Below are 11822 nucleotides of genomic sequence, written 5' to 3'. Positions count from 1 at the left end.
TGTGAGGAAGGAGAGGAAAGCAAAAACTGCCATAAATCAGGCTTTTACTGCTCTGTATAATTATGGGGAGGTGAGAAACTGCACAAAGCTTGGGCTATTTAGGAAAACAACAGCTTGCACAGTAGATCAGACCAGGTCAGGCCTCCTTTATCCTTAAATATGAAAAGGAAACGTCCATATCACAGAACTTTCCTTCTAATCATGCCCAGTTCCTACTCTATACAGGGCTTTATATCCCTTTTAAATTTCTGTCCATTGTAATTCAAAGGATGCTCTGATATTTCATGTTTTCTGAATCCACTAAGCTCTCAGGCTCAGTAAGACCATGTCACATTTGTTCCAAATAAGCACTATATAAAAACATACTTTTTCTATCAGCTTTCAATGCATTGCTTTTTAATTTAATATTAAGAACAAGACCACACTCAATTATGAAAGGATAAACAGGAGAACCTGATTTACTTTGCCCTCTCCAAAGTAAACAATTTTAATTTAAGCAGCAGAATTAATACACTTCTTTTCTACTAATGATTTTATTTCTAAGGCTTCAGATCTTTTCATCTCTTGCCTATTTCTTTTATCCCTTCTGAATAGAGCTCAACAGTGTGTTCCAGGTGAGACAACATCACTAATTTAATAAAGGCATTCTATTATTTTCCAGACCATTCCTTACCCATCCTTACATTTTGCTCACTTGTTTTGTTCACTCTACTGTAAATGAGAAGCCCACTCAGTGTCATCTTTCCTTTAGAGCTAAGATGAATATAATTCATTGCAAAGACCATCCATAAGTTTTCCAAAATGGAGACAAAGATGTAACATATACGTGCTGTGTATGATGGAGTATCCTATAGCAGTGTGAGAGGCATTCAATTTATTGCACTTTCCCCAAATGTTCCCAGATATCCAGACAGCCTGCAATCCTAAGAAATCCTCTGGGCTTCAGATTAGATCTTTGTAAATTCTTCCCCAAGTCTTTTCCAGCAAAAGTAGCCTCAGCAGTCTACCCAGCCAAAGCACAGTATCATTTTACTCTGCTTGACATAAGCCTTAATGTCTTTAAGCATCCAGTTGGAATGGGAATGTCATTAGGAACTCAGAGAAATCATCTTCCACTTCTTCACTATTCAGTCATAATGAAGGGTCTTCAGTGTTCCTCCTCCAAACCTTTTCCTTTCAGAGAAGCCAGGAATCTAGAGACAGAAAAGATAAGTCGTCATGTCAGAATCAGGATGAGCTCGCTCTAGCCCACATTCAAGTGCCTGTTACCAAGCCAACTGCAACAATGCCTTCCTCTTCCATGCCGTCTCCAGAATCAGGACTAAAATGTTTCAGCTTACTGCTAAAGGAGCACCATCAGTTAAACAAGATGCAAAACTTGAGTATGGCTCCTTTGTTTTATGGAGCTCCTTAGGGCTTTTTGGCAAGGATTACAATGAAAGCCTTGATTTCTTGGACAAATCCAAAATCAGTTCATTACAGATTTCCAATTCCATGTTTCCCCCCAGATTCAAATGCATACAAGATTTTCTCCTCCATTAATTTTTGAAACTATAAAATAGTATTACCAACTTCTATTAAACAGCTGTTGAGACTTCAAGCCTTCTAACCTGAGACAGCAGCACTTCTCTAGTAGCTGAAAGTACAGATTTATCAATTGCTGAAAGCTTTAAGAAAACTATCAAAACAGAAACAGTTGCAGCAATGCAAAGGATTAGCACTCCTGCTTTTATAGCCAATCTGTAGACACTGCTTTACACCGTGACAGTGAGTTCTTACAAAGAAAATCTACTTGAAACCATCAGAAGCTTCTCTGACTTAAGGGTTTTTCAACCAGATTTGCAATCCTATGCACCTGTGAATCCTTCAAATGAAAGAGATGCACTGCTTTCTCATACTGTATGTCTGTCCCATTGCTGGCATCATGAAACTATTTGATTACAGTCCAGAATAACTTTTAGATGTCTAACTACATACAAGCAGAAGCAGCAGACCCAGTAAACACACCCTTCCAAAACAATTCCACACTCTTATAGGAAATACAATACATTGAAAGGGAAGGTGTCAACCAAGCACTACAAATCACACCAGAACATGGGCACATATAGATGGTAGTGGATGAAAATGTAATTTACAATACAAAGTAGATATTGCTTAGGTTATACACTTCATTGGCAAAGTGAGAAAGCTAAAGAGCTTACGCAAAATAAAAGTCCACTAAAACCCCCACAATTTAAATTTAGTTAGGGTTTTCAGGTCCAAAACTCAAAACAGATTTGCAAGATTCTCTCAGGAATTGTTTTGTTCATCTCTGAAAAGCAATCATCTCTAAGTGAAAAAACAGGCAGATTTTGCACAAAGGTTTGTCTCACCAAAACTGCTTTGGGAATTTGAAAAGGAAAAATGCAATCATAATAACTAAAAAGTAGCAGGACACCACAGCTATAAACTTATCTGCTTTAGTATTTTTTATATCTAAGTCGCTAATTAAGAGTAACTATTACTCATCAGTGATCTGATTGAAGTCATAGCTACAAACAATTTGAAACTTATTCTTTTAATCCTGAAGAAGTCCGTAATAAAAATACCTCAAAACACGAGTGATCGAAGAGAGTCGAAAACCCACAAACACATTTGTAAGATTTACATTAAGTAGATCATTTCAAATAATAATGTTAAGAAGTTATAATGAAATCTCCAGTTCCCATTTGGATTTTATCTCTTTAAATATGACTGTCTACTACTTAAGATTTGTTTTAAGCTTTTGAGCTGTTTTCAGTGAAGCAGATGAAAGTACTCATCAGACAGCTGCATTCTTTGGCATGCGGCCACAAGGAATATAAAGTTAATCCCTGGCTAGCCACTAAAAATTATCAAATAAGAAAAATAAAAATCTTGCATCATGCATCAAAGACAACCAGCACACAAGCAGACTTCTGCATTAAGCTATTATCACCATACAAGGGAGACTTCTTTTCACTGGGCTGTGGGGAGGAGGGGAGAAGGGAGGAAAAAAAGACATCATGTAGAACTGAAAGATTAAAAAAAATTATTTTTAAAAGGCATAAAAAATGCTTGAAGAAATTGAGCATTTTGTCATTTGGGATTATTTTTTCCCCACTCTCCCTAAGGGGCCTTCAGCACATCTAACAATACATTTGATTGTATTTCAGTGTTGCTATTCACAGTAATTTGCAAGCACCTCACAGACACGGCAAGTGGAACCTTGCTACTCCCCACATGGTAGACTGTGCATGGGAAGGTGGGGGAACAAAAAATTAAGTGGCCTGCAGAAACCAGGAGAGTAATTTTGCTAGTTCTTCACCAACTGTACTGAAAACAGTTAATTCAGCCATTTAGGAATGAATTACAAGCAGGTATCATACCGCCATTTGACTCCACTGTTTCTACGAAAACTACCTGTACAAAAGATAAAATGCTAGTCCCAGCTGTGCAAAAAAAAGCTTTTTCTTTGACCTTCAGGACAGCATCTCTAGCCTAAATCTGCAACCAAGAAGCCTGAAGCTGACAGATCCGAAAGAGATCATATTTGCTCATTTTACCTCACTCTTGCAACTTCTGCTGTGTTAACACAATTATTTCATTGCCAATCACATTACAGACAAATACTTCAGCTGACAAGATTCGGCCATTTTTCTGTCTATCCAAAACAGCTGTGCTCCCACAGATTTAAAAACTCAATTACCAGCATAGATTATCATTTAAGTCACATGAAGCCTGTGCTTTAAAGAGGACTCTGTCAGCAGTTCACATTACACAGGGAAAAACAAAACAAAAAAGGAGGAAAAATTACAAACCTGATTGCCGTCTCTTAAGAAGTATCTCTTCTCTATGACCTGGGAAAAACACAGGATGATCTTAGCTGGCACAGCATATGCATAAACTTAGATTCCATTCAACACTCCACACGTGAGCACTGAAGCTCACAGCTAACAGGGACAAGGTCTGAACCCATATCCCCTGTTCCAGGCCTACTGCTTTAAGTGCAAAGTTCATTACACATAAAAGGAGTTGCCATCTCCAGCCATCCCTAGTAAAGCTGTGTTATCCTCAACTTCCAGACATCTAATTTAGTTAGCCCTCTTGAGTAATGGAGGTGATGGTTTGGATGTCTCCTTACTGCACCAGCATCAGTTATTCCTACCCCTCTCGGCAGGCACAGCAGGCCTGAGCACTAGCAAAAGCTCTGCAGGTGCGTAACAACTCCAGTCGTTCTGAGTAGCCCCTGGGCACAGGTGATGCTTTAGAAGAGGCAGCCTGACTCGCTCACTGAGAATGATGCATGCACTGTGTGTGCTGAAGGATACCTATGGAGGCAATACCGTCAATACAATAATCAAAAAGTTATTTGTATCACTCTATACAATCTCCACCCTCCTCCAAAGAAAACGCAGGTCAAATTTCCTCTGAAGCATGATCAGTTACAGGAGGTGATCTGTTCCACTATGATCTCTTTGTCCAGGGGATGCTTAAACCAGAGCATTTATTCTGTCATTTTCACAGTAGGCCTTGATGCTCTCTGTTACAGGAAGGGAGAGTAATAAGCCAATTTTTTTAATTCCTAAGCTTTGCTTTAACCAGGAGTGACAGAGCTAACCATAGGCTTGCAACTCCCCACATTTCTACCTTAGCACACTGCATACCCTCTGGCCTGTCAAACAACTCCAAAAGCATATGCGGAGTGTCTTTGCACATCTGTGAGTTATTTTTCATTGCTCCATGTAGATCAAGCATCAAACCTTCAAGCACATCTGCTATTTTCTGGATGATTCCAAAAGCAGACCTCACCTTTGGCCTGCCTCACAGCTGGCTTGAACCAACTCAAAAAATGGAATGGTGAAAGGAACAGCTCACTGTTGTTCCATGTTCACATCACAGTGTTCAATACATAAAACAATAAAACATAATTTAACTGACTTGACTTACCTTATCAAAAAACCTGCTTAGCTTGACAGCATTGGACGAACCTGCAGCCAGGTAACGAGGATTGGTGCAATCCTAGAACACACAAAAGACAACAACAAACCAGGCAAAAGGAAATTAATGTAAGGAATCCACACACATGGAAATCAACACACCCTTTCCCCTGACACATGCAATGAGCTAGGGAAAACACTGTGTAGCTGCTGATTTTTTTCTCCACAGTCATTTGAGAGAACAGGCCAACTTCTGGCCAGGTAACGAGGATTGGTGCAATCCTAGAACACACAAAAGACAACAACAAACCAGGCAAAAGGAAATTAATGTAAGGAATCCACACACATGGAAATCAACACACCCTTTCCCCTGACACATGCAATGAGCTAGGGAAAACACTGTGTAGCTGCTGATTTTTTTCTCCACAGTCATTTGAGAGAAAAGGCCAACTTCTGTGAATCAACAGGAGCACCCCGCTATGTGCTCCACGCCTTCCTTCTGCCACCAGCTATACAGTCAGCTAATAATTTGGACAGGCTACACAGGAGATTGTGCATGTGTGTGTATATACAAGCATTCACCCAGCACATGTATATTTTTATACGTATAAATGCACATTATATATACATATATATAAATAAAGTGATCTTGATGCTTCATTCAAAGACAGTCTGTGTCAGAACTAAGAACAGGAAGAGAAAACTCCCAACCATCAATTCTAAGCTTCAGTGACCTTATCTAACACCCTCTATACCCACCTACAGTGAACCAAAGACAATCATTTAATCAAGCAAGGGCGACAGCCAATCAACATGTGCATGACACTCCATCATTACTGAGAAAATCTCCAAAAGCTCAATTTTTGTAACAACATCTTTACTTACTAAAATTTGAATCACTCCCATATAACAGAAAACCAACACTGCTGACAAGGATACTAACCAAATTTATCTCTTCAGCATTGAAATCCTCAGCCAAGAAAGCTGTTCTGGTCAAAACTTCATTCCGCTTAGTTTCTGGGATCTGATCCAGCTTAGTTCCTATTACCAGCAGTGGAATCTGATTATCAGCAAACTGTTCACGGTCATAGTCACTGATGAGGGAAACAAATACAATTCTGAATGAAGTGGCAGCCATGTAAGTGGGCACAGGGGCACCATCAGCTGCCCTGTCTCTTTCAAGTAACAGTGATTTATTTATTAAGTGGCATTATTTAGCTAAGTGAGAATGTGCTCTATCTGTAAATTAAGGAAGGGTTTCTGCACCTAAGTCACTATACAGGGATTGAAAGGAAACAGAAAAGAAACCATATGAGTTGGATTTCTTCTTGGCATAGATGAACTGCAGAAGAAATGCTAACACAAGCAGGAAGGAAACAGGAATGGTACAAGTGTACGCAGGCACCAGAAACATGTCAGGGAGCTGTCATCTTTGAACACTTTAAGTTCCTACATATATACACTTTTTAATGAGGGACAATGAAATAAATTGCAACTGTGAAACACTACTCCTTTCCACCTTAGATCAATGAGGGTTGCCATAACAAGTCTGTGGTGGCAAGTTACTAATTCTTCCACATTCAAATAGAGGTAGCCACTACAAGCTGAATTCCAACAAGCATTGATTCAGATATGAATAATGATCAAAGATAGCCTTTACAAAATAACTAATATCACAATTAAATGTCATCACAAATCCAAGCTCCAATCATTCCCCTCACACTTGTCTTTCATTTTTACCTGAACCAAGTTTTCGAGAAAGTAATTTCACAACCAGCAGCAACCACTTGACCAAGCAATTGCTAGTGGCCAAGCATCTGTCCCCGACGGAAATTAAGCTTTGAAATTAAAACAACTGTGAAGAGCCTGTATGTGGAAAGACTGAAGAATTCTTTCCCTTCTTTCATGCTTCTGCAGAAACACCTATGTACAGGCAGATAAACAATTGATATTCTTCCCACAAAAAGCTACTCCTTATTATTGTTTCCCTGCTCATGTGTGAGGTTTATCAATGACCTTAAAACCTCCTCGACTGCATGTATAACAGGAGCATGGAGACAGAGCAGGAAACATCTGACAAGATATTGGAAATCTAATTATGCTGTTTAAGCAGAGTTTTCCAAGCTCTTTTTTAGCCACACTCTTGAAATAATTCCCCTACCACTCAAAACAAAAAATAATTAAGTGAGCTTTCTCAGTCCTGGTGCATGGAGGGAACAGTTTTTGGAGCAGACACATGCCATCCCATGAGACTTCCTGTACAAGGGCTTTGCACATCTCAGTAGAGACACACAAATCTTCAGGTCTAAGGGACTAGACACATTCTCACAGAGGCCTCAGAAAGATGAAGGTCACAGTAAACATCTTTCCCCTTAAAGCAAGGTCTTTGACATACAGTTTAGGAATCTACTGGCAGAATGGCCTGATTGGCAAATCAAAAAGAACAGCCATTTTCTTTGATACCACCCATTTTTTTCTTTCTTTCTTAACAGTCTACCCACATCTAATTTTGTGTGGAATTCAAGTAGCCTTAGGGATGAAAACAGACTTTCATAACAGCGTGGATTCATCGTGTCTTAACCCTGCACGTATGTTTTTCACTCACCCATTTGTCACAAGAACTCCTGTTGGAGCGACATCTCTGTTGAGTGCTTCCAAAGACCAGCGATACAAATTCTGGGACGATTTCTTATTGGTTAAGTCATGCACTAAAATTATCCCTAAAGTGAAAGAGAAGGCAGCAAGATGTTATTTAATGATATGTATTTTTTTCCTTATCTTAACAAAATGACATCTGCATTCCCTGATTCTGCTCTGCCCAGTCCTAATGATACTGAAACTCTGTATTACTGCAGCAGAGAATTTAGCCTTCCTCTGTTTTACCTAGCTGATATTTATAACTATCTTTTTGTCACACCATCTAAGAAGTCTAAAGGCTGTTTCTTTGTTTCAAACAGTTTAGAGAGCACTATTGCTTTCCTGCATTTTCAAGAACAAGAACTAATGCTACAAACTTGGGGAGGTATCCAAAGGGGAAACAGACTCAGATAAACTTTCACAGTCCACCAAATGGCTGGTAGAAACATGAATTAATAAGATTTCATGTATTTAAGATTAAGCTTCTGGCATATTTTCATTACCATGATCCTTCAAAATGTAAATTCTGAGATAGAAAAACAGCCAGGCAAACCTCCTAGCTGTGCTATTAACAGACACCCACTTCTGATAACCATAGTTCCTGACTCAATTACCAACTCCTGCTAGTAAATTTCTTCTATTTATTCACACCTTCTGCAACCTGTAGAATGTTCCCACTTCCTCCAGACTTCAAACCATTATTAATTCAAGGACAAAACGGAATTATGCCTCTTATCATCATCAGGATTCGTTCTCAACACACTTCACAGCCCACAGTTGTAGCAAACTTATTCTTTAAATCTTTCACCTTAACTCCCAAAGGTGCCACCCACTGTACACACTACAAACAAACCACATTTCCACAAACACTCTCCAGTACCCCACATGACTCTGCACAGACTCTCCTATGAGAGTTCCCAGAATAACACAACCATAGCCCTATTTCAAAGCATTCATCTCTGTAACAGCATAAAAAGGCACTGTGTGTCCACCCCCAGTGCAGGGAGAAAAAGCCTGATACAACATAACTTGGCCTAGGGCAACAGATTCAGAGGCATGGCTTCATAACCTGCAAGAAACACTCTCCACCTCCAGGTGCTCTTCCTCAGTTATGTTTTTGATTGGTCAGTTCCCTTATCTGCTTCACCAAAAAACTTACAAAAACTTTCTGCACTAGCAGAAAAAGACTACATCAACATCAAAAAAAAAGGTCAGGTAGGACCCATGGCTACCCAAGAAAATGCTCCTCCACCATTGAGGCCTGCAAGCCACAGCCTTACTGCCAAGTCACTGTCCTAGACTATCATAGTCCACACACCAGATGCAGGGACACCAAAGCAGAAACTGTGCAGCCAAACCAAAAGCAAACCGTATCTAAGCTGCTCAACAGATAGGTCTTGCTGACAGCCTGCACGGATGCTGCCACAACCAAACATTAACTGTCTTTTGATCTCAGGCTTTCAGACCACTGCAAGCCCGGAAAGAACAAGCAGTCAGGCAGAAGCAATGCATTCATCTTCTCTTCTTACATCAGGTCAAACAGAGGCAATTTGTGAGACAAGCTCTAATGAAGGAACTAATCTAATGAAAGAAACCAGAGCCAAGGCTAACCACCAAAGTCAACAGTTTTCATATGCAAGCTGCCTAATAATATCTTTTGCGCAATGGAGATAAATAACTCTAGTTTAATAACGTCATCAAGTATAATTCAGACATGCAAGTTCAAGATTTCATCTCCTAATGGGCTGTTCTAGAATACTTCCAAGTCCGACCCACACTCGACTGGCATACTGTGGATTTGATGTCAAAAAAGAAATAAATTTTTTTCATATACCAAAGAGGCTTGCTTTGAGGGCACATCTCAACTTATCATTAAACTTTATTTACAGAGGTCTGGTTAACAACATACACAAGAGGTACCTACACAGTTTTCCTCCTGGGAAAGGAGGAAGAAATAACTAAATAATCACACGAAATCACAGAGGAAAAAGGTTTATTGTATGGCTAAACACATTATTGAAAGACCCTCAAATGATTTGGAACAAGAAATGAGAATCAAACAGAACATTTGAGACAGATTTTCAGAAGCAGTTGTTAATCTGGTATACATCTATTCTTAATGAACTATCCTTGGATGCCAAAAAGTAACAACTGAAATACTGCATTATTAAGTTTGTAATTTCTTATTTGCTCTTATTACTGGTACAGATGAACTACTATGCCTTTAAGTCATTATCTCAACAGAAGGCACAAAATACTACCTTCTACCTACAGCAAGTTGCAAGATTCAATTATTAAAAATAATTTGGCAAATTAAATGAGCAGAGGCAAGATGGTTATCAGCATATCGCAATTTGAGGGGGGAACAGTTAAAACTGCCAGGGTAGGATATAACTATGAAAGTTCATATAAATTCAAATAATTATTTCCCTGCTGTAGGTTTTGGAAATGAACAGAGAAGAAAACATAACTCATATTTCTGCACGTATATCAGGCCTGGAAAGGTGAAAGCAGCCTTTATGTCTGCAAGTGTAGCTGGAAGGGACCCCACCGCAACTTCAAAGACTCCCTGTTGCTCCAGCTGCACAAGGCTGAAGTGAAAGGCTGATAAAGCTCATCTGCACGTTTGCCTAATGCCTTTACAGTTCAAAACTGAATCCATAATATTCTGCCTATGAATGTTATCAGGTTTTTTCCTGTATAAGTGTACTGTGATCAGAAAAGAGAATAATATAGCCCCTAGACAGATTTAAAGGAATCCTGCCCCAGAACCAAGAGACAGCTCATAACAGAAACAGTGATAAAACCAGATTTACACCAACCAAACTTACCATTCAGCAAGTTGTAAAATACTGCTCGTGTGCTTTTCACACTAGTGGCACTACCCACTGAACCTCCAACATCCCATAGCTCAATGTAGTACACCTTCTCTTCTGGAGTCCCTTCTTTGTAGTCATGGATCTGATGAAAAATTCACATTATGCATAACCACAGCACCAGCTCACAGGAGTTAATCCATACAACACTTACACATTCAGCTCAAAGGATTATTGTACTCAATAATTTCTCAATTCTCATGTTGACACCATTTCAAGTCTCTCAAATAGAAGAGAGATGGAATGTGTCAAGCACTGGCCACTGATACCACAGCTGGAGCTTGGTGAGCCTTCAGGGAGTATCCTTTCCACCTTGATATTAACCAACCTAATGCCTCATGATGTGCTTAGAAATAGCATGTTGCTACAGCAGATAATAAAGTAAGGTCATGACTTCTTGCAGTTGTTAAAACCCACACAGTAATACTGCATGAATACATAGGTGATTACACTGGATTCCAACTATCACATCTTTTTCCTTTACAAATTCTCATTGACATCTCAACTGAGCTAATAAATCAACAATTTTTAGCCCTGGATCTGCTAGGTAGTTTTGCTCTACAGTCAAACAGGACTGCCATGTCTCTTTCTCCAAATTTTTGAAATAAACCCTAACCTATGGCAACGCATTTCAAGGACAATGGGGCAGAGTGATGAAGGAAGAAGGTGTTTATCACTAACCCATGAGGGTTGCAGGTAGGCTGGGCCAAAAAACTGCTAGATGAATATCCTCATTCCTCTGATAGTAGGTCCCGCAATGAGCAGACAGGAAGAGAAGCAACCCTATGGTCACGGTCAGTACCCTCAAATTAAACAAGCAAATTGTTTTTCCCCAGTATGTTTGGCTGACAATCTAGCTGTGCATTAACTGTTTCTCATGGAGGCATAGTTTAAATGCTGTGCCTTCTGACTTAACCTGGCCGCTCCACGACTTGTAACACACCAGTGGCCACTGCAGTGAGGAGAGATGCTATGAATGACAAATAACATTCACTCTTGACCACCTTGTAACGTCAAAACTTCCTCACACAAGTGCTTGGCTCACATTTAATACTATTTGCTCAGCAAAACATAACATGGAAACACACCTCTTTCTGGGGTGGTAAGTAATGAAAAGAAAAATACGTCAAGGCCCTTCTCTTCCCTCACACTTTACGCTAGGGCTACCAGGAGGCCGGGCACGTCACCTACTCGAACATCCACCGAGCAGCCCACTGTCCAGGACGGGTTTCCCAGCACCTGGTTTTGGCATAAGAGGTGAACAAGCGAAGATTTCCCGACACCTGCAAGCGCACACAGAGGGAGGTCACACAAGGGCACGAGGTGACGGGCTGAAGCACCAATTAAACGCGACAGCCCCGCCGCCCTCCTC

At 39.9% G+C, this 11822-nt stretch overlaps 1 protein-coding gene across 1 annotated transcript; it reads right to left on the bottom strand.

The window, feature by feature from the left end:
- Positions 1-383: 383 nt before the first annotated feature.
- Positions 384-11746, bottom strand: RABL3 (RAB, member of RAS oncogene family-like 3; the record flags this gene model as incomplete). The annotated part of the gene is made up of 7 exons (XM_010083832.1): positions 384-1193; positions 3819-3857; positions 4948-5019; positions 5881-6031; positions 7543-7657; positions 10406-10535; positions 11642-11746. Coding segments are annotated over 7 exons (678 nt in total), but the record flags the coding sequence as incomplete, so codon positions are not given.
- Positions 11747-11822: the final 76 nt, after the last annotated feature.

The sequence above is a fragment of the Pterocles gutturalis genome, unplaced genomic scaffold (genome assembly GCF_000699245.1).
Source record: "Pterocles gutturalis isolate BGI_N339 unplaced genomic scaffold, ASM69924v1 scaffold9605, whole genome shotgun sequence".
NCBI lineage: Eukaryota > Metazoa > Chordata > Aves > Pterocliformes > Pteroclidae > Pterocles > Pterocles gutturalis.
This window is presented reverse-complemented; position numbering and strand designations above follow the sequence as displayed.